The sequence below is a fragment of the Artemia sp. Qi Xiang Cuo genome, chromosome 16 (assembly GCF_049724085.1).
Source record: "Artemia sp. Qi Xiang Cuo chromosome 16, ASM4972408v1, whole genome shotgun sequence".
Classification (NCBI taxonomy): Eukaryota; Metazoa; Arthropoda; class Branchiopoda; order Anostraca; family Artemiidae; genus Artemia; species Artemia sp. Qi Xiang Cuo.
Window position 1 is genome coordinate 60,887,229 of NC_142809.1, and position 24,722 is coordinate 60,911,950.

The following is a 24,722-nucleotide window of genomic DNA, read 5'->3' on the forward strand; positions in this document are numbered from 1 at the left end:
CAATTTATGTCATGGGAAGATGTTTTTGATATACCCCTTCCCCCCAAACACAAAATTTACCAAAATTTTACTTTAGAAGCTTTTTTAAATATTTCTAAATCGCTAATACATAGAGCGCTAAAAACAACAGAATCGACTTTAGAGGACAAATTATGTCATGGGAAGATGTTTTTGAAATCCCCCTTCCCCCCAAACTCAAATTTTCCAATATTTTACTGTAAAAGCTTTTTAAATATCTCTAAAGCGTTAATAGATAGAGTGCTATAAACACCATAATCGACTTCAGATTACAAATTATGTCATAGGAAGATGTTTTTGAAATCCCCCTTCCCCCCAAACTCAAAATTTTCCAATATTTTACTTTAGAAGCTTTTTTAAATATTTCTAAAGAGCTAAGACGTAGAGCGCTACAAACATCAGAATTGACTTCAGAGGACAAATTATGTTATGGGAAGATGTTTTTGAAATCCCCCTTCCCCCCAAACTCAAAATTTACCAATATTTTACTTTATAAGCTTTTTTAAATATTTCTAAAGTACTAATATATAGAGTGCTATAAACACCAGAATCGACTTTAGAAGACAATTTAAGTCATGGGAAGATGTTTTTGAAATCCCTCTTCCCCCCAAACTCAAACTTTTCCAATATTTTACTTTAGAAGCTTTTTTAAATATTTCTAAAGCGCTAAGACATAGAGGGCTACAAACATCAGAATCGACTTTAGAGGACAAATGGTGTTATGGAAAGATTTTTTTGAAATCCCCCTTCGTCCCAAACTCAAAATTTTCCAAAATTTTACTTTAGAAGCTTTTTAAATATTTCTAAAGCACTAATAGATAGAGCGCTACAAATATCGGAAACAACTTTAAAGGACAAATTGTGTTATGGAAAGATGTTTTTGAAATCCTCCTTCCCCCCAAACTCAAAATTTTCCAATATTTTACTTTAGAAGCCTTTTTTAAATATTTCTAAAGCACTAATAGATAGAGCGCTACAAATATCTGAATCGACTTTAGAGTGCAAATTGTGTTATGGAAAGATGTTTTTGAAATCCCCCTTCCCCCCAAAATCAAAATTTTCCAAAATTTTTACTCTAGAAGCTTTTTAAATATTTCTAAAGCACAGGAAATGAACCAGCCAATTATCGATCACTTTCAATTTTATTAGTATTTAGTAAAATATTTGAAAAGGCTATGCTTTCTCGTCTCCTTACTTTCTTAAAATCTAAAAATTTTCTTAGTGATTTTCAATTTGGTTTAAATTCCGAAGAGAACTTGAACTTTTCTATCTTCTATGAAAATATTGAAAAGGCTATGCTTTCTCGTCTCCTTACTTTCTTAAAATCTAAAAATTTTCATCGTGATTTTCAATTTGGTTTAAATTCAGAAGAGAACTTGAACTTTTCTATCTTCAATGAAAAATTTGGAACATTATTTAATATTTTTAATCTCTTTGAGAAAAATCTGAACTGAAGTTGAAAATTTGGTATTTTTAACCTAACTAAACTTGCTAGTTCGAACAGAAAAAGTGATATCACTGACGAAAAATATTATTTCTAAGAGAAATTTTTGATCATAGTGCTCTCAATCTTTTTAGGATGTATGGAGCGATTGGGAGCTCACGGTTGAGGAGGAGCTTCTTTTGTGCAATACAAGCATAGATGATAGTGAAGAAGTACTTGAAACCCACTATACTTCTGATGATATTGATGAAGTAATGGAAATCCACTAAACGTCATTAGGATTATCATACACATCAGATGATATAGTGAGGAGGGGGCCTTTTGGAAGAATGTGTATTGAAGACGAAGAGAAATTGTTGGATATTCTTCCCCCTCTGGTGAATATCGTGATTGTAGATGAAGATGACAACAATCAAATAAATAGATTACCTCATCCTCAAATTGATAAAATTATCATTGAGGAGGAGGAGGTTGATGATGATAATGATGTTTTATATTTAAAAAGCGTTATAAACGTTGATTTGATAAATGAATAAAACTATTTAGAAGAATGATTTTTTTTATCATTGATAAAAAACTTGGCTGTGGACTGCTGTACTAATCATGATTCGTTAGCGTAACATTCTAACAAAAAGAAAGGGAACATTTCGATTTCGAAACAATTTTATTGTATAATTATAACAATAATACTACACATGTACAATTAGCGATACAGTTTATTGTCTTCGATATGCTTTACTGATGCACTTAAAGCACTTTGAAGTCTATTCACATGCGCTATTTCAACTTTTGCAGCGAAGCATAATTGATCCTCCATTTGAAATTTGCTCAAGGATATTACATATCTTGCATATACTTCATCCCATTCCAGACAAAGCCGTGATCCTCTCGTAATTTCCACCGCGACGTTTGGTGCTCTTGTATTATTGCTACCAACACCACTGTCAACTTCTAATAGGGTAAACATTCTACTCATCATTATATCCTAATGAGTAAAGTCAAACTGTTCTCACTCCTTTGAATTCAATTCACAGACTAATAAAAACTATAGCTAAAAACCTTTCCTTATATTCTCTGCAATCCTCTCCCGCTAATACTTCCGGCCCTCTGATTGCCTTAGAAGGAGACATGTGATCCTGTTTCCCGTTATCAGATCAAAACATTCTCCCCAACGATTTTGTAAATCAAGTTCACGGAAATTCTCTCCCCTAGATCAATACATTCCCCCTAGTTATTATGTAAATCACCCAAGGAGTCATTACACCTGGCCAAACAAAAACAAATCAATCGACCTTGACATCATCCATTAGACATTATAAACCATGAAAATGCATCAAAGTGAGAAAAATCCTGTTTTTCATTCTCAGTGACAAAAACCATAAAAACATGCATAAATTATGTACTGTTTGTACTTGTCCTAGTCGAGTCCTGGATCAATACATTCCCCCTAGCGATTATTTAAACCACCCCTCGTGTCATTACACTTGGCCAAACAACAACAACAAATCAATCGACCTTGACATCATCCATTCGACATTAATCTAGACTGACCATGATTCGTTAGCCTAACATTCTAACAACAAAAAGAAAGGGGAACATTTTCAATTTCGAAACAATTTTATTGAATAATTACAACAATAATACTAAGCATGTACAATTAACGATACAGTTTATTGTCTTCGATATGTTTCACTAATGCACTTAAAGCAAATTGAAGTCTATTCACATGTGCTATATCAACTTTTGCAGCGAAACATAATTGATCCTCCATTTTAAATTTGCTCAAGGATATCACATATCTTGCATATACTTCATCCCATTCCAGACAAAGCCGTGATCCTCTCGTGATTTCCACCGCAATGTTTGGCACTCTTGTATTATTGCTACCAAATCCACTATCAACTTCTAATAGGGTAAACATTCCACTCATTATCAGCAAAAATATATCCAAATGAGTAAAGTCAAACTGTTCTCACTCCGTTGAATTCTATTCACAGACTAATAAAAACTATAGCAAAAATCCTTTCCGTATATTCTCTGCAATCCTCTCCCACTAATATTTCAGGCCCTCTGATTGGCTTAGAAAGAGACACGTGATCCTGTTTCCCGTTATCGGATCAAAACATTCTCCCCACCGATTATGTAAATCAAGTTCTCAACAACATCACAAACAACCACAACAACAAACAAAAACAAATAAATCGACCATGAAAATACATCAAAGTGAGAAAAATCCTATTTTTTCCTTCTCAGTGACAAAACCATAAAACATGCATAAATTATAGCCCGTCATCGTTAGACTAAATTGTAGATGGCAGCACGGTGTTCGTTTCGGAGATATTATGCCCTCTCTACTCATGTGCAGTGACCGTCATCAGTAGTAAAACTCACTTCAGTTTTACTACTGACGAGGTCACTGCATATGTGACCGAAATATCTGGTATTTTTGTAAATTTCTATCACTGTTTGTGAAACACTATCGATTATAAGGATTTCATCCCTACTTGAAATTTTATTTATCGTCACGGAAAGGCAGTGTGGTCTCCGAAATTATCTAAGCTAAACTTGGGGCCTTATCAAATCTATGCTGTAAGCTAAGCCTTGTCCCGTAAGGACATAAAGGCTAGACAAAAAAAATTGCAGCCAAATATTTTATTAAATTATATCAGTTGCAGAAAAAATTTGAAGATAACTGAAAAGCTCAAAAGTTGGTATAAACAATTTAACATAAAAGTGAGCTAAAAGCAATTTCTGAGAAAAGTGTGTTCCATATATGACAAAAAGGTAAAAAAAAATCAGAAAATTCCATCTCAAGATTTTCAAAGCCAATTCTCATGCTACAGGTTCAGCTATTGTTAGATAAAACTTTAAAAAAATATATATTCGCTTAGAAAACGATAAAACTTGAATCTGGAATTATAACTGTTAAACCTAGTATTATGAAAAAAAATTCGGCTCAGGTTTTTGGCGAACCCTGAGCACATGTAGCGCATAGCACGCAGACGTAGTGAGAGTTTTTGAGCGCATAATAGCACATGGAATGAATTTGTATACGTAACTTGTGTTTTTAAGACATGAACAATTAAACCACTCTCTGGAAGACTTATCTAGACTGGATAGGAAAAAAATATGGGTTTATATGCAATGATTTTTGCTGACTTTGATCAGTCAGATTAGAAGTTTTGCTTAGCTAATTTAAATATGAAAAAAGCAGTGCAGTCATTAAATAAATTGTAAGGGTACATAATTATTGTTTGTATGCTAAGATCCAGGAATTGAGAAATAGTTACAGAAGATTTTGTCACTTTATTTTTACTTTCCACTTTTGTCTTAACAAGTCTGCTGGTTAGCGAAAATGGCTGAGTTTGTCCTATCAATAAAGCTAGATTACCATTGCACAGTAAAAAGTGTCAATACGAAGAATTTACCATTTTGGCCCGAAAGCCATTTCGCACCATACGATTGTTGTTTTACTGTACACATTTTCTATTATCATTTTTTCATCAGTTTCCCGCAAAGATTAAAAAATCTGATAAAAGTAATATGGGTTTACTTTTGGCATCTAGTATTACTTGTGTTATATGTCCTGTTTTTGTCTCCGTGTGTTTTTGTCTTGTACCTTTCATTTTCTCTTTTTGCTCAGATTGTTGTTTTTATTTGTTCATCATTTTTATTGGCAATTGGGGATGATAAACGGTTGCCTTGAAATTTGAGTACTTTTTGGTCGATTATATATATACTTGTCGTTATTAATGGAGTTTAAAATTTAGTTTCTGTTGTTAGGAGCCGAAAACTTTTTTTATGGTTACTGTTCATGTATCAATACTCTATAACATCTTGTAACGTTATTTCTGAATTGTAGATTGGATTCAATTTTGTGTATTATTTTAGCTCCATATGGCTTCTATTCATGTCGTAGACACAAAAAATAACCATAGATCATTTCTGACATGAATAACTTTTTTCCTATTGAGATTCCTTTTAAAAAATAAGTAACATACATGAACCCGTTTTGATGTTTTATATTGGTAGAGTCAATTGATGAACAAGATTTCTAAATGAGATGTATTTTTTAAATCTTGTACTTAAGCTAATGAGTATTTTCGCTTATGTTGATCAATTAGCAGATATTTAGCTTTTGGTACAATGTTTGTTAACGAGTCGGTCTAATGTAAATTAAATGGGAATGTGTAGATGTAAGTTAAATCATATACTGACTATTTGTTCATTAATAGAATCATTATGACGACAAATAATTGTTTATTAGTTTCTTTTACATAAACTAATAGTATTTAGGATTCTGACATCGAATATAGCATTTAAGCTTGACGGAACGACTAAGTTATGAGGTAACGTACTGGCAATGCAGATAGTGCAATATTACAAAATACGGGCTGAAAGAAAATATTAATTGAATCCGCTGAAATTAGGTAATTAGATAAACTTGCTAAAAAAAAATATAGAATGACCCAATCGATGCCCCTGGCTGAATAACACATCAGTCAATTAATAAGCATTAGTTCTAATGAATATTTGAACAGTATTGTCTGCTGAGTTTTTTAAAACCATTAAATTTTAAATGCTAAATCGCATGCTTCCTTTCCCAAAATTGATTGCTTCCAAGTGGACTCATTCACAGTGCAACAAATCTTTGAATCCCTTAGCTGCTTGTGACACTGTTGATACTTTCAGGCCGACAACACTTCCTGTGACGTAGCATATCCCCCTTCTGTCAGAAGCTCTTTTGACATTTCTTGCAGGCAAATGGCTTTTCCCTTGAGCTGACTCTGATATGTGATGAAATGGCTTGTTTTGCTGAAACGCTTCTCACCCTCTGCGCATTGGTATTCTTGTCTTCTGAAAATGACCGCAGATCAGGACTGCTTATTCTAACTGCTTGACTGCCTGAGTCCAGAATTTTCACGCTTACTGTCACACTGAACATGTACCTTTTGTGGGTCATATCGGATGGATAGCCATTACTTTACTGTGTATGGAATTGCAAATTGCGAAATATGGGCCGAAGGAAAATATTAATTGAATCTGATGAAATTAAGTAATCTGGTGGAGTTTTATTTTTAGATAAGGAGTGTTGGAGTTGGGTTCGCTATCTGAATATAGGGTGAATCAAATGTATTATTTTTTGAAGTGCTCATACCACGATTGTCTCAAATATATTATGTTGTGTTTTGTGATATCAAACACAAATTAATAGCAGAAGAACAACTTTTTCTACTTACATTAACAAGACTTTAACTTTGAAATGAATGTTTCAAGTACTGAACAGTATGTGACATTAAGAAACAGACTGACTTAAAATATAACATTATGAATTTGAGAGCTGTTTTGACCTTCGACTATTATTAAGTGAACTCAGCGTTTCATCACATACACTAAAAGTATTGTATTTTTTGGTCACTACATTAAAATTCGAATATTCATTAATACTTCTGATTGCCTTGTTTACATTAAGGTTGCAATGGCTCATCATGGCATATTTATTTCAAAAGAAAAAAGTGGTAATTGCCTAGTTTTTAATTCCGAGAGATTTTAAATATCTTCCTTTTGCAACTTTTTTTTCAGAATAAAGAAGAACTTTAATTATTTGAAAGAGTCTTGAATTGATGGAAAAGAAAAGGCAATCGTTTTATAACTAAGAAAGTACTTTTTTGTAAGAATTCTAAAGCGCTAATTTTGCAAGACTCTTCAGAAAGTTGTTTCGCTACAGTTTTTGCACATTTCAGATCCCGGAATAAAACACCAACTGTTTTCTTAAATGGCGATGCACCTGGCGGCACGTCGCCAGGTCCGCCGATTTTTTTTTGGCGGCGCGCCGCCGATTTTAGACCGGCGGCACGCCACGGCGCGCCGATTTTTCTGATTAAAAATAATAATAAAAATTCCACTTCACCAAGCACGTTCAACCTCGATTTTAGTAAGGATTTTTAAATGGTTGGCTAAAAACATACAAGAACAATATGACAAAACAGGAATTTGTTGGGCCGTGCGGAAAGTGTTTATATTCACCGTCGATCAGACCAAGTAGTATTCTCATTTTTATCCACTAGACCTAGGGAAAACTATGTTGTGTTTATTTTTAACATAGCATTGTTCCTATAAGATCCCTTGTTTATTCTTTTCCTTCTTATTGATTATTTGGGATAATGCTTTTACAACTTTCAAAGTTTTTAGTTCAAACTTCTCCTGTTAATCAAATACATGCTAAAAGGAAGTGAAAAAAAAACAAACAAATAACAACATCGAAAAAACACTGTATACAAATCAGATATCATGGCTTAACAACTTCAACAATTTTAAATCAGTGGTTACATCACTTCAGTTACAATTTATGTAACAAAAGTGAGCTTGTTCACTCTGCCTGGAGCCATTGATCTTTTTGCAGTCACTATCAGTCCTGTCGTGCTAAAAAGCCGTTTAGCTGGGGCACATGAGGCCGGTACAGCCAGAACTTGACGAGCGTAAACTGCCACTCACTGGATCTGATACTAGTATTGGACCTTGGGGTCCCACAGAATGCCGCAAATGGGCTTCTTCTTTGTATCTGCTGAATTAAGTTATTTTATAATGGAGAACGAACCTGCACCTTCACCATAGAGCTCCTGCGCCCTACACTACAGGAGGAACTAAACTGCACCTTTACCCTCTTTTCTCATCAACACGGAATAACCCTCCGGAATTCTTTTCTGAAAGAAGTGGTCAAGTTATAACGTTTCAAGTCAAAGTTTAAGGCTACTTCAACTTCAGTGCGCTCTGCTAGCTGTGCAAAAAAAATGTAATTCATTTCTATAGATATATTTCTATACTAGCTCTAGATAATCTACCAAGCGGGAAACTACCGCAAATCAGGATCGATAAATAAATGAAACACAACACGAACAAAAATAACAATAAATAACTGAGTCAAACTCAAAACGAGCAGAAATTAACATAAGTTGGGCTCAAAACCCCTATGCTTCCCAAGGCCAGAACGTAATTTTCACTTTAGTGAAAAAATATAAATGTTTTTAGTTTTATAACTTTAATAAATCAAATAATATTAACATTTTGATTACTAAATATCAGTATATGTATATTAAACTTACAATGCATATTCATTTGTATTTTTGTAAGTAAAGTGCAAATTTTAATCTAAACTTGGGGCAGCATAGTGATTTTGAGCCCAAGTTTATTAGATTTTGCTCGTTTTGACTTTGAATCGGTCATTTATCGTGATTTCTGTTCATTTTACATTTCATCTATTTATTAATACTGATATTCGTCAGTTCCACGCTGGGAAGAATTTTTTATGTTATTTTTCCTAATTTTTAGTTTAATGGAGTTCTTTACTTTTCTTTGAAAAACTTATTTTTTGGAAACAGGTTTTTTAATTAATTTCTGTTCGTTTTATATTGACATAGTCTTTTCAGGGAAAAAGAAAATCATACTTTAAATCTTTTCGTTTTTTTAAGAATTTATAGTTTAGCCTGCTATTTGTATGCTGGAAAACAATTTTCAGCAAAATTTAACAACATATACCCTTATAAAAATCTGGACACAAATAGTAGTGTTTAATTTAGTTTCATACCTCCTCTAGTTGACCTGAAATGGAAAACTTGATAACATTCACAAAAAATTTTGTTTACTTTCTTTGATAGCTTGGATACACTTACGCTATTTTTATTTGGTCAAATTTTAAGAGCAGGAGAAGCCCTGAAAGTTTGAACATAATACCCTCAGTCATTCTTGGGATACTGCTGAGATGCCTTATTCGGAATTAGCATAAACAGAGTGCATTTTGATTTTAAATTTCTTAAGGCAACATTTACTTTCTAAACATAAAGGCAAATGGGTGGTTGGGGGTGGTTGGGAGATTAGTTGTCTTTCTATCACTTTAGACTATTAAAAAGGGCATCAGCCCATTCCACTTTCAATCGAATTAGCCCTTTTAGAAGCTCTTACGACAACTCCTTCGATACGAAGTGCCCTTGTCTAAACAAAAACAACAACAACAAAATCATACACTATATCGACATCGATCTTTACCATAAAAATTTCAGGTCTTCCAACCACTTTCAACTTTTAAAAAGGGCACTAGGCTTTTCGATTTCCAAACTAATGATCCCTTTTTGAGTTTCTACAACAATGCTTTCTATAAACACCTTACATGCCCCCAGGGCATAAATTACAACCCTTACCCTAAGGGCTGTGAGGGTGGTTGTAATCCTCTAAGACATAATTTTCAGAACTTTAAAATACGTTAAACAAAATGGCTCTCTCAAAATATTGATTGGATATGTTTCGGTAAATGGTGGGCGTGGATGGGGTGTTAGTTGCCTTCCAATAATTTTTGACTATTAAAAAGGGCACAAGCCACTCCAATCTCTAACTGAATAAGCCCTTTTCGAAGTTTCTACGACAACTTCTTTGATATGAAGTGCCCTGGTCTAAAGGAAAAAATAATAAATAATACATTGTGCCAACATCGTTCTTATATACTTCCAGGGCATAACTACAAAACCCTTGCCCTAAGGTTTGTGGGGGAGTAACCTCCTAAAAAACATATTTTCTCTCTGGAAATCAGTTACTCTGAACAAAATGGCTATCTTAAAATTTTGATTGGATGTGTTTGGGGAAACGATGGGCGTGGAAGGGGTGTTAGCTGCCTTCCAATCACTTTTGACTATTAAAAAGGGCACTAGCTATTCTAATTTCCATCAAATCAGCCCTTTTTGAAGTTTCTACGACAACTCCTTAGATACGAATTGCCCTGGTATGGAAAAAAAAATAATACATTGTGCCAACATTGTTCTTTACTTGGATAGCTCGATTGCACTGCCTATGACAACATCCTGAATTGCCTAATGCTCTTTTACCTGCCTCTTTTCATCCGAAAAATCAGAAAGAAAAATGAACAGAATTTTAAAGTGGAAGGTAAAATTTTTGTTTCAAGAAAAATTTCTTCTTCTCCTTCCTACGAACCGATATACTTGGCGAGCCCAAGATGAAAGTATTTATTTTTAAGAAACAGATTAGCCGGGATGACGGTTGAAGCCCGGAGGTCAATATCGATAACAAAAAAAGAGAGAAAAAAACAAAAAAATGGCGGCGTATTAGTGACGCCGCCGCCGATAGAATCAGCGGCGGCGTCAGCGTGCTGATGCAAGCTCGGTGACACGCCACCGTTTTTTTCGGCGGCACACCGCCGACTTTTCGGTGCGGCTTCGGGGTCTATCCACAAGCATTTGCTTACAGTAAGGATGCAGCGCATCGGTAATCAGATACGTGAGTTTTTTCGCACATAGGGACATTTCGTCGGGGATCTTACCGGGGAACATCGCATGGATGGTTGCGACAATATGGTCTGAAGAGTTAGCAGACATGGAAGTCTGTACCGTCTGAAGTGCCCATATTAACTCAGCTTTATAAGCGGCATCACGCTCACAAAACATGTTTGTACCAACTAATGGTTTATCCTTGGTTGTTTCATCAACTCGAGATTGTCCGGTCAGGTGAAGCTGTAGTGGATGTAGCTGAGCAGTAACTGTGGCTTTGTGTTCAGCAGATCGCAAATGTTAGTTTAGCTGAGCAAACCCATCTGTGCTACCAAGATTTTTCAAGCAGAGTTTGCAAAAGAATGAGTATTGGTAGTTCCCAGTCCTACACCATTCGCCAATCTTTCTACCGCTGAAATCCGTCTTAGCAAGCCATGAACTATTGAACTTGGTAGGCCCCATACCTAATTACCAAGCATCACCTAAAAAATAGCATCCCGCGATTAAAAGGCCATAAAAAGAAAAAATGTGGATGTGTCCGAAACTGGGCCGTATTCGCATCAGCCTTTTTTAGCGTTCAGCCAGGAAACCCATAAGTTGAAAGAACTCACAGTCTCATTAAGCAGAGACTGCTAGCCTATATACTGATCTGCGCTCATTTCAGACAGACCCAACATGACAAAAAACAAAACATAGGCTACTAAGTCAACACAACAGCATAGCCCAGGCAGAAGCAGCTTACTAATCCCAACACAAAACATCAGTTAAGTTAAAACAGCTCAATAGTTGTAATAATTATCGATTTACACTGAAAGACAGCACAGTCTACAAGCAGAGTCAAAAGCAAAGAAAAGCACATCTTGGCTTACTTAACGAGCAGTGAAAATTGCAAATCATGAGCAATGTTCTTACTGCTCTTTAGCCGAAAATATAGGAATAATATAATTTTAGCCAAAATATAGGCATTTTATAGGAGTGCATTAAAATATAGGAATTTATTAGAATTTATAGGCGAGTCCGAACCCTGCTCTAGAGGGAGAAGGAGTTGAAGTTGGTACTTCAAAATACCTTCCCGGGACATACTTTAGCCTGTAGACCCATCCCTGAAAGTTTGATTTTCCTAACCTAACCCCTTCCCAAGACTTCCGAAAGTAGCTAAAGTAGAACTTTACCACATTGGAGTTCTTTGTTATTTGAGTTACTTTCTACTCAAATAACAGGAAATGCATTTTTAAAATTAAAGACAGAGAAAAAGAAACTGATAACTGAAAATTTAGGTAAAATATTGTTTTATCAAAATGTCAATAGGTCAACCTGTTATGTAGGCAAATTTCAGGATGTTGACTTACGAATAAAGTGGATATACCACTCAATGCCTTTTTTATGCTCTTACAAATATAATAATCATTTTTGTCGGAAACGAATTTTACCCTTGCCCCCTATACATACCAATTCAGGGTATATTTTGCACATAAGGGGGATGGGGGTATATTTTATTTCTGATGTAAATGAGAGGTAAGTTTAAAATTTACCCCCACCCCTCTAATGTGCGAATATATACCCTGAATTTGTATATATAGGGGGGGGGGTAAAATTCATTTCCAACAAAAATGATTATTACATTTGTAAAGAGCATAAAAAAGGCATCGAGTGGTATATTCACTTTATTTGTAAGTCAATAATATGATTTGGTAAATATTTACCCTTTGAAATACTTTCCCAAGACAGACTTTAGCCTGTACACCCATCCCTGAAATTTCCATTTTCCTAACCAAGCCCCTTTCCAAGATATCCAAAAGTGGCTAAAGTAGAATTTTACCTCATTCTGACATGTGGCCTAGGCTTATTAATCTTTGAAACTCTAGAAATAACACAAGGTTTGATCCAGCAGGTTAATGGCACCTTCCCAGGGTATATTCTTGGCTTAGATTCATTTACCTAATTTCAAATAACAAGGAATCTTTAAACTAGAGTTCTACCAGATACGCATAGCCTAGTCTAGTCTAATTTATAAACTGGTTAACATCTTTTTATTTATGCTAACCTAGAACTTTATCAAGACTTACGTTCTGTTAGGAACATTATAGTTTGCAATTTGAAAAAAGGGCTTTTAGACCTACTTTTGAGATTGAACAAACAGGGCATTGATTAGCCTAGAATAGAAGGCCAAATGCTTTATCTTCCTTTCTTTCAGAAAAGATGATAAATTTAATTCTGTAATTCTGTATAGGTGGCGCTACAAATCAGAAAATTAAGAGTCAACTTCACTTTTAATTTTCAGGTCATTTATCAAATATCACTCGAAGGAGCTCCATTCAGTGTGTGTTTAACTGAGTGCCTTTGAGCCCAATTCATTTAACTCAATTCCTATGCAACACAACCCAAATTTAATCCAAATTCTGCTTAACTGGACCTTAAATTAATCCCCATTTAACTAAGCCCTAGTTTAGGTAACTCCGCCTAACTCAAGGTGAGCAAACATGAATTGCAATGGGTTTGATCTGAATCGAGGTTTAGTCATTTGATTGCTTAGCTAAATGGGGGTTATGTTAAGTGGAGATTAACTGAAAAGAGATGATTCTGGTAAAAGGGTTGGAATGCATGGGGTTTTGTTAGGAGTCGTTTGAAAAGGAGCCCAAATTACAAGATATTTTCTCGGTCAGTGGGTTAGTTTTGTTCCTACAAGGGACTTATTACTCTTTTCTAAGGGATTGCCTTACTAAGGGATTTCATTTCCCCAAGCTTCATTTCGTCAAGTGGTTTTCGTAACGTCATTTTTTTTAATCGTGAGCAAAGCTAACAGCCCTACACAAAACTGACAAAAAAAATAGAAATAGAAAACCCAAAAGGGGCGTTTAGAAAATAAAAAATAAGAGCTGTTAGTAGTCATTTACTGGTCATGAAAGCAATTAATTTTCCAATATTAAATCAACTTTTTAAAATTTTTAAAAAAGTCTAGTTTCAGGAACCAGTTTATTTTTAACAGTTTTTTCAAAACATGCTGGACAAACTATATAAGTTTTAAATAAACAAAAGTTGGTCTTGGTTTTAAATTTCAACTCTGCTACTTTTTTTTGGTTTTCAAAATACTGACAACAATATTTATAAGAGCCTTTTTCCGACTTACGAAAAAAAAAAATGAAACTGAAGAACATGCCATTAGTTTTTGCTAATATCTCTCTTGAGCTAAAACCTGTCTTTAATTTCTTATTCTTCTCAGCTCTGAAAAATCTAGGCTTTTATCTTAAAATGAGTATTCGGAGCATTTACCCTTAGCATTTCTGAGAAGTTGCAAGTAAGAAATTCTATCGTCTAATTGTTAAAGTATTTACAACCTGCAGTTTAAATAGTTTATAAAAGCTTTTGTTTTTCATAATTTGCTTCTTTAACTTCAATATTTTGGTAGAAATAATCATTGAAAATCAATTGATGCTTCAAAGAGAATATATTAAAAAAAAGATATTATATTTAAGAATCCAATCTCTGTTACAAAAGCCACTAAGGCACAGCCAAAACAACCAGACTAAATCGTCGTATAAATGTCTCTTATTTTTAAATATAAAAAATATAAATGTTCTTACTTTTATGACTTTAGTAAATCAAATAATATTAACATTTTGATTACTAAACATCAGTATGTGTATGTTAAACTGACAATGCACATTTATTTGTATTTTTTTCAGTAAAGTACAAATTATGTTCTGGCCTTGGGAAGGCACAGGGGTTTTGAGCCAAACTTATGTTAATTTCTGCTCGTTTTGAGTTTTCTACGGTTATTTATTGTAATTTCTATTCGTTTTGAGATTCATTTATTTCTCGATGCTGATTTGTGGTAGTTTCACGCTTGGTAGATCATTTGATTTTATTTTATTCATTTTTTGTTTAATCGAGTTCTTTACTTTTCTTTGAAAAACTTATTTTGCGGAAAAAGTTTTTTTTTAATTAGTATCTGTTCGTTTTATATTGACATAGTCTTTTCAGGAAAAAAGAAAATAATTAAAATCATTTCGTTTTTTTAGGACTTTCTAGTTTGGTCTACTAGTTGTATGCTGGAGAAAAATTTTCAGCAATTTTTAACATAATACACCCTCTTAAAAATCTAGAAACAAACAGTAATGTTTAATTTAGTTTCATACCTCCTATAGTTGACCTGAAATGTAAAACTTGATACCATTCACAAAAAAAATCTGCTAACTTTCTTTGATAGCTTTGATACAGTTACGCTATTTTGACTTGGTTAAATTTTAAGAGCAGAACTAGCCCCTAAAGTTTGAACATAATACCCTCAGTTGTTCTTGGGATACTGCTGAGATGTCTTATTGGGAATTAGCATTAACACAGTGAATTTTGATTTAATCTTAAGGCAACATTTATTTTTTAAAAATAAAGACAAATGAGAGGGTGGGCGTGGGAGGGGGATTAACTGCCCTCCAATCACTTTTGACTATTGAAAAGGGCATCAAGCCTTTCTATTTTCAATCAAATGAGCCTTTTTCGAAGTTCTTACCACAACTCCTTCGATACGAAGTGCCCTGGTCTAAACAACAACCACAAAAAATGATACATTATACCCACATCGATATCTACTATAAGAATTTCAAGCCTTCCAATCACTTTCGATTATTAAAAAGGGCACTAGGCCTTTCGATTTCCAATCGAATGAGCCCTTTTTGAGTTTCTACGACAACACTTTCTATAAACACCTTATATGCCCCCAGGGCATAAATTACAACCCTTACCCTAAGGGCTGTGAGGGTGTTGTCATCGTTCAAGACATATTTTCCAGAACTTTCAACTACGTTAAACAAAATGGCTATCTCAAAATTTTGATTGGATGTGTTTGGGAAAATGGTGAGCGTGAGAGGGGTTTTAGTCCCTCTCCCATCATTTAAACTATTAAAAAAGGCACTATCCCTTTTAATTTCCAATCAAATGAGCCCTTTTGAAGTTTTTACAACGACGCTTTCAATAAAAACTTTATATGCCCCAAGGGCATAACTTACAACCCTTGCCCTGATAACTGGAAGGGGGGAATTTGTTACCCTCAAAGACCTAATTTCAAGAAATTTCTACTACGTTGAACACAATGGCTATCTGAACATACTCATTAGATATGTTGAAGGGAATCGTGCACGTGAGAGGGTGATTAGTTACCCTCCAATCACTTTCGACTATTAAAAAGGGCACTAGCCCTCTCAATTCCCAATTGAATGAACCCCTTTTGAAGTTCTTACGAAAAATCTATCTATAAAAACCTTATATGCCCCAGGGCATAACTTACAACCTTAGCCCTGGGGGCTTTGGGGGGTTTGTCATCCTTAAATACATAATTTCCAGAGCTTTCAACTACGTTGAACGAAATGGCTATCTCTAAACTTTGATTGAATGCGCTTCGAGAAATGGTGGGAGTGGGAGTGGGGGGGGGGGGGGGGCAATTACTCTCCACTCACTTTCAACTATTAAAAAGGGCAATTTCAATTTCCAATCAAATGATCCCTTTTTGAAACTTCTACAACAACTTTCTATATAAACCTCATATGCCCCCAGGGCATAACTTACAACCCTTACACTGAGGGCTCTGGGGGGGTTATCATCCTAAAAGACCTAATTTTCAGAACTTTGAACTATGTTGAACAAAATGGATATCTCAAAATTTTGATTGGATGTTTGGGGAAATGGTGGGCATGAGAGGGGGTTTATTTGCCCTTCAATCCCTTTCGACTATTAAAAGGGCACTAGCCCCTTCAATTTACAATTAAATGATTCCTTTTTGATGTTTTTACAACATCACTTTCTATAAAAACCTTACATACCCCCAGGGCATAACTTACAACCCTTGCCCTGAGGGTTGTGAGGGGGAGGGGTTGTCATCCTTAAAGACATACTTTCCAAAACTTTCAACTACGTTGAATAAAATGGTTATCTAAAAATTTTGATTGGATGTGTTGGGGAAAAAGGTGGGTGTGACAGGGGGGTTAGTTGCCCGCAAATCACTTTTGACTATTAAAAAGGGCACTAGCCCTTTGAATTTCTAATCGAACGATCTCTTTTTGAAGTTTCTACGACAAAGATTTAAATAAGAACTTATATGCCCTCTGGGCATAACTTGTAACCCTTGTCCTGAACACTGTGGGAGGAGTGTCCTTCTCAAAGGTATAATTTCCTGAAGTTGAAACTGCGTGAAACAAAATGGCTATCTAAAAATTTCGATTGGATATGTTTGGGGAAAAGATGGGCGTGAGAGGGGGTTAGTTGCCCTCAAATCACTTTCTACTATTAAAAAGGGCACTGGCCCTTTGAATTTCCATTCGAATGAGCCCATTTTTCATATTTTTACGACAAAAGTTTCAATAGAAACCTTATGTGCCCCCAGGGCATAACTTATAACCCTTGCCCTGAAGACTGTGGGGCAGTGTCCTGCTCAAAGGTATAATTTCCTGAACTTTAAATTGTGTGAAGCAAAATGGCTATCTAAAAATTTTGATTAGATATGTTTTGGGAAAGGGTGGGCGTGGAAGGGGTGTTACTTGCCTTCGAATCCCTTTCGAATATCAAAAAGGGCACTAGCCATTTCAATTTCCAATCGAAAGAGCCCTTTTTGAAGTTTCTACGACAATGCGTTCTATAAAAACATTAATTGGCCCCAGGGAAATCGTTGCTAGAAAAACATCATTGCCGAATTTCTTTTCTTGTGAGTATAACTTTTCTTATAAAAAAGGCAGAAAAAGTTTGTAAGTTCAATTCAGAACAGCTAAAGCTAATATGTAAACAGCAAAAATATTTACGGTGCGTGAGCAATAATTTAAATGTTATAATTCAAACTAGAAAAATTACTAAAAATTTCAAAATTAATTTGTTTTTTTTTAGATAAAATCGTCTCGCTACGTGATTAAGCTTAGAGGTTTAAAGGCAACCAGTTATATAATATCAGTGGGGAGGCCCCCAAAAAATTGCAATTGATACAAATGATGATTCGATATTGGACATTGGATAACAACAATTCTAAAAACACTGAAAAAGAAAACCAAAAGTTTGAAGCTTAGTAGAAATCGTTGCTAGAAAAACATCAGTACCGAATTTCTTTTCTTATAAGTATAAGCACTGTCTTTTTAAGACATGAAAAAGGTTGAAAAATTCAATCAGTTCACAATCGCCAAAGTTATTATATAAACTGAAACATCGTAGAGAGTTGCTTAACGGCTCATTTTCAAGGAAATTGATGTGGTTAAAATCCTTTTGTAACTAAATTTTTTTTTAATAAAAGCAATTTTTTATGAAAAAATGCATTTTTCTATAACACTGCTGCAGTTTATGTTATTAATCTAGGTTGCAGTTGTAGCTAGCAAATTAGTTGAAAGAATAACGGCCCATAGTAAAAACCAAAATAGCCCATAACTCCTAAAAATAGAGTCAGATCAAAACAAAAAGTACACAATTAGAACCGCCTTGTCATAAACCCTTATGTAGGAAACTTATACCGTCCCTTGGCCTTAACAACAATTGCCGAGAGATGAACGTGTATAAATATTGCATTCACTTATTACATCATATATGATTATAACCTATACACGATTATAATGTCACATTCATCGAGCCTGTACATGAAAATAAAGTTTTTTTGTCAAAATTGGTTGTATATTAAAATGTATTTTATTTTTAATTACAAAATAAACTAGATGTAGCAATTTCCTTGAAAATGAGCCATTATACAACCCTCTGATTTTCCAGTGCCCAGCCAGCTCAGGAGCAAAAAACCGGAAAGAAAAAAAGATGCCGTATGTGGAGAATATCGTGGTTAATTCCAATTTTCTTGATTTTCAAGCCAATATATTTTCCTTATTATTCCAGCCAAGGGACGGTAAGTTTGCTATATAGAGGTTTTGAACAAGGTGGTTCTACAAGCGTACATCATGTTTTGATCTGAATCTATATTCAGGAGTTATAGGTTACTTTAGTTTTTAACTATGGGGCGTGATCATCTCTCACTATGTTGCTAGCTACCACCGCAATCCAGATGAAAATATAATGGTTTGAAAATAAAGAAAAGTGACTGCAACCACGATATTCTGCCTATACGGCATCTTTTTTGTTTTTTCTTTATCACCTCAGATAGCCTTGCACTGAAACATCGTAGCGAGCTGTTTAATGGCTTATTTTAAAAGAAATTGAAGGGGTTAAAAATATTTTGTAAATTAGAAATCTCTTTTTAAAATAAAATCAAATTTTTACGAAAAACTTAGTTTTTATGTAAAAGCTTGATTAATAATGATCATAAACGTAGGTTGTAACCATAAATGACGTAATAAGTGGATACAAAATTTCTACACGTTTATATTTCGACAAGATAAATTTATTTTATTTTAGTTTTCAGTTCAGGATCGCTAAGGTTATTATGTAAACTGCAAAATTATTTATTGTGTCTGAGCAATAAATTTAATTTTTTGATTAAAACTAAAAAAAATACCTGAACATTTTAACATTAGTTTTATTATTTGCTAGGTTCTTATTACTCGAGACGTTATTTTATGTTTTAAACATTGACAAGACATCAAGAAGTGAACGAAAAAATGAAATTTTGACAGAGAAAAGTATCAGAGTCAAGTAATCAAAATATGTATCCGGGTTGCAGCGGTAGCTAGCAACCTAGTAAGAGACGATCACGTCAAATCCTAATTAAAAAAATAATCTTTAAAATATAATTAATTTTTTATTTAAAACTGCATTTTTATATACAAGCTTGATGAATGATAATCATAATTGTGTGCTGTAACCGTGTATGACGTAATATGTGAATGCAATATTTATGCACGTTTATCTTTCGACAAGATAATTTTTATTTTTTATTTTAATTCTCATTTCAGGATCACTAAAGTTATTATGTAAACTGCAAAAATATTTATGGGGTCCGAGCAATAATTTTAGTTGTTTAATTAAAAATTGAAAAATACACTAAAATTTTTAAAATAGTTTTAGTATCTGGTAGGTTCTAACTAACCAACGTGTCATTTAGTGTATTTCCATAAAAAGTTATTTTAGTTTCTAGTTAAGGATTGCTATAATTATTATTTAAACTGCTAAATTACTTATGGTGTCTGAGCAATAATTTTGATTATTTAATTGAAACAAGAAAAATACCTGAAAATCTTAAAATTAGTATTGTTTTTTGCTAGGTTCTAACTACTTAACACGTGATTTTATGTTTTGTACATTGACAAGATGTCAAGAAGTAAACGAAAGAAATGAAAGATTGACAGAGAAGAGTATCAGAGTCAAGTAATCAAAATATCTATCTGGGTTGCAGCGGTAGCTAAAAACCTAGTAAGAGACAAACACTTCCAATCCTAATTAAGAAAAAAGTGGCTGAAACCACTGTTTTCTCCATCAAGGGCATCCTTTTTTTATTTCTGTTTTTTTTTTCAATTCTGATATCTGGGCACTGCAAAATCATAGAAGGCTCTTCGATGGCTCATCTGGAAGGAAATTGCTACATCTAGTGACTTTTGTAATTAAAAACAAAAATTTTTAAAATAGAATCACTTTTTACAAGAAACTGCAGTTTTACGTACAAGCTTGATGAATGATGATATTAGTTGTAGGTTGTAACCATTTATGATGTAATACGCGATTGCAATATTTATACACGTTTATATTTCGACAAGATAATATTATTTTATTTTAGTTCTCAGTGCAGGATCGTTAAAGCTATTATGTAAACTGCAAAAATATTTATCATGTCTCAGCAATAATTTTAACTTTTTAATTAAAATTGTTACAATAGCTGAAAATTTTTAAATTTGTTTCATTTTTTAGTTAGGTTCCAACTATCCGACGTTCTTTAATGTGTATTTCCATGAAAAAAAAAAATTAGTTTTCAGTTCAGGATCGCTAAGGTTATTATGTAAACTGCAAAATTATTTATTGTGTCTGAGCAATAAATTTAATTTTTTGATTAAAACTAAAAAAAATACCTGAACATTTTAACATTAGTTTTATTATTTGCTAGGTTCTTATTACTCGAGACGTTATTTTATGTTTTAAACATTGACAAGACATCAAGAAGTGAACGAAAAAATGAAATTTTGACAGAGAAAAGTATCAGAGTCAGGTAATCAAAATATCTATCCGGGTTGCAGCAGTAGCTAGCAACCTAGTAATAGACGACCACGTCAAATCCTAATTAAAAATATAATCTTTAAAATATAATTAATTTTTTATTTAAAACTGCATTTTTATATACAAGCTTGATGAATGATAATCATAATTGTGTGCTGTAACCGTGTATGACGTAATATGTGAATGCAATATTTATACACGTTTATCTTTAGGCAAGAAATTTTTGTCTTACTTTTGTTCTCAGTTAAAGGTCACTAAAGTTATTATGTAAACTGCAAAAATATTTAAGGTGTCCGAGCAATAATTTTAATTGTTTAATTAAAAATTGAAAAATACACTAAAATTTTTAAAATAGTTTTAGTATCTGGTAGGTTCTAACTAACCAACGTGTCATTTAGTGTATTTCCATAAAAAGTTATTTTAGTTTCTAGTTAAGGATTGCTGTAATTATTATTTAAACTGCTAAATTACTTATGGTGTCTGAGCAATAATTTTGATTATTTAATTGAAACAAGAAAAATACCTGAAAATCTTAAAATTAGTATTGTTTTTTGCTAGGTTCTAACTACTTAACACGTGATTTTATGTTTTGTACATTGACAAGATGTCAAGAAGTAAACGAAAGAAATGAAAGATTGACAGAGAAGAGTATCAGAGTCAAGTAATCAAAATATATATCTGGGTTGCAGCGGTAGCTAATAACCTAGTAAGAGACAAACGCTTCCAATCCTAATTAAGAAAAAAGTGGCTGAAACCACTATTTTCTCCATCAAGGGCATCCTTTTTTTATTTCTGTTTTTTTTTCAATTCTGATAGCTGGGCACTGTAAAATCATAGAAGGCTCTTCGATGGCTCATCTGGAAGGAAATTGCTACATTTAGTGACTTTTGTAATTAAAAACAAAAATTTTTAAAATAGAATCACTTTTTACAAGAAACTGCAGTTTTACGTACAAGCTTGATGAATGATGATATTAGTTGTAGGTTGTAACCATTTATGATGTAATACGTGATTGCAATATTTATACACGTTTACATTTCGACAAGATAATATTATTTTATTTTAGTTCTCAGTGCAGGATCGTTAAGGCTATTATGTAAACTGCAGAAATATTTATCATGTCTCAGCAATAATTTTAACTTTTTAATTAAAATTGTTAAAATAGCTGAAAATTTTTAAGTTTGTTTCATTTTTTTTGTTAGGTTCCAACTACCCGACGTGTCATTTAATGTGTATTTCCATGAAAAAAAATAATTTAGTTTTCAGTTTTCAGTTCAGGATCACTAAAGCTATTATATAAACTGCAAAAATATTTATGGTATCGGAGCAATAATTTAAATTTTTTAATTAAAACTAGAAAAATACCTGAAAATTTTAAAATTAGTTTCGTTTTTTGCTAGGTTCATGGTACTCCACACGTGATTTTATGTTCATAAACGATAATGCCTTTGAAATAAAAGATATCATGGATTTTGTTAAAAAGAATATAAAAAATGAAGCTACAGCCAAAAAGATCATTTCAAGCACAGTTGGCAAAGCACAGCTCGCAATGGACGTTAATGGGCAAGTACAAGTTGAAATGAAACTTTCCATTGGGCCTTCAATTTTAAACTCAGATTTGTCAAATTTGGCACAAGAATGTCAAGAGATAATTAATTCTGGTGCCGATTTTCTTCATTTAGATGTTATGGATGGACACTTTGTCCCGAATCTAACGTTTGGACATCCAGTTGTGAAAAGTCTTAGAACTCAACTACCCAAAACCGTACTCGAAGCCCATATGATGGTGTCTGATCCAGAGAAGTGGATTCAACCAATGGCTGACGCAGGCTTAAATCGGTACACATTCCATTTAGAGGCCGGAAAGGACATTGAGTCGTTGGTTAGTAAAATTCAAGAGGCTGGTATGAAGGTGGGGATTGGTATAAAGCCAAACACGCCAGTTGATGATCTCATACAGTATATCGATCTTTGTGACCTTGTTCTTATAATGACAGTTGAGCCAGGATTTGGCGGACAAAAATTTATGCATAACATGATTCCTAAAATAAAATACATCCGAAGCCAATTTCCCGATGTAGACATTGAAGTAGATGGTGGAGTTTCTCATGCAAATATAAGTTGCTGTGCTGAAGCAGGAGCCAATGTTATTGTTGCCGGCACAGCAGTAACGGGTGCAAAGAATAAACGAGAAGCCATCAAAGGCCTGCGTGATGAATGGAACAAAACTAAATGACTAGAAGAAAAACACAATATACGGACATCAGTATCTGAGCTATAAGGATATGCGAAACCTAGTAAAAAACAAATCACGGCATATAGTAATTAATTTATATAAAGGATAATTTTTACAATTTAAAACTCTTGCCCTAGGGACAGTGGGGGTTAGGTAATCTGTGAAGGCATAGTATCTATAGACTATTTGGAACAAGAGGCCTATTTCAAGGTTTTGATCGGATGTCTTTAGGAAAGGGGCAGTTAAAGAGGATGAAGGAGAAGGCTTGTTCCTGTTGTAACAATTTTCAACGTGACTCTCAACATAGCCTGAAACCTGTAACTTAATAACCTAAGCTGTTTCTTGGTTATTTCTGTTCGGCCCTTTGGAAAACCACCTTTCACATAGTGTAATTTGATTTTCCTTGACAATTGACAAATAAACAACCACCGTCTTGACAGCGGTTCGATTCCCCATTGGAGAGAATTTTTAATAAATTGACTGTATATATAACCGTATAAGCCTATACTATAGTTAAGTTGCCTATACAAGATAGTATAGGCAAGAGTTCGTTCTTTATTATGACTTAAAATAAAAAGAGAGAGAAGTATAATAATGTTTCATTAGTTTTAAACAAGTGATGAACAAGTTCCTTTATCTCCAGTTCAAACTTAGATTAACAAAACGTTTGGGTAAGATAAAACTTCAGGAAAATCAATTCAAAGCATTTATGAGTGGAGGTTGCAAAATTATAGATAATAAAGAGGAACTGGAGATTTTTGTGCTGTGACACAAGAAAATACCATCTGATCTACCAAATGATGAGAAACAAGATTTGAAGAGATCGTTTTCATGGAAGACGCCATTTGTTACTAACATATCAGGAATTAGATGATGTAGTTAAAATGATAAGCAAGGGTTTTCCCCAGAAAACGATCGACTATGCTAAAAGTGGATATAACATTCCGGTCCTATATTTTGTAAAACGCTACTTCGTAATACTACTACTAACAACCCAACGCATCAAAAAACCACTTGAAGCAAACACAGCTGCGCAAGCTCCTTTCCCATCCCAATCTATTCAAAACCTCCTGGAAAGTTCTAATTTCTTTTAAATATTTTCTTAAGACATCCTCCCACCCCAAGTGAGGACGAACTGCTTTCTGTTTAAACCTAGATTGTTGGCCGAAAAAAGACAATCCCTAGCATAATTTTTTGTACACCAGTATTTCAATGACGTTGTCATACTTGTCTTACTTATTTAGATTTTGTTTTGATCTGAATCTTTTTTCAGGATTTATGGGTTACATTAGTTTTTGCTATGGGGCGTGATCGTCTCTTACTATGTTGCAGCGGTAGCTAGCAAAGATGAATAATTCTCAGGAGTAATGGGTTACTTTATTTTTTACTATGGGGCGTGATCGTCTCTAGATAGGTTACTAGCTACCGCTGCAACCCAGATTATATAAAAAATAACCTAATTGACGAATACCATTTACGATGAACTATATCGGTCCTTTATGTAAGTTGCTAACTACCGCTGCAACCCGGATAATAAACTGATTACAAATAAGAAAAAGCCCACGGTTTTTTCTTCTTTGAAATAGTAAGAGACGGACCTCAAACAATCAAGTAGCTAACTAATTCCAATCTATGCAAT

The 24,722-nt window shown here is 33.7% G+C and overlaps 1 protein-coding gene across 1 annotated transcript; it reads left to right on the forward strand.

Annotated features, from left to right (window-relative positions):
- Window positions 1-22,426: 22,426 nt before the first annotated feature.
- LOC148943141 (ribulose-phosphate 3-epimerase-like) lies at window positions 22,427-23,083 on the forward strand. Its single transcript, XM_089102450.1, has one exon. The coding sequence runs from the start codon at window positions 22,427-22,429 to the stop codon at window positions 23,081-23,083; it is 657 nt and encodes a 218-aa protein (XP_088958576.1).
- The last annotated feature ends 1,639 nt before the right edge of the window (window positions 23,084-24,722 follow it).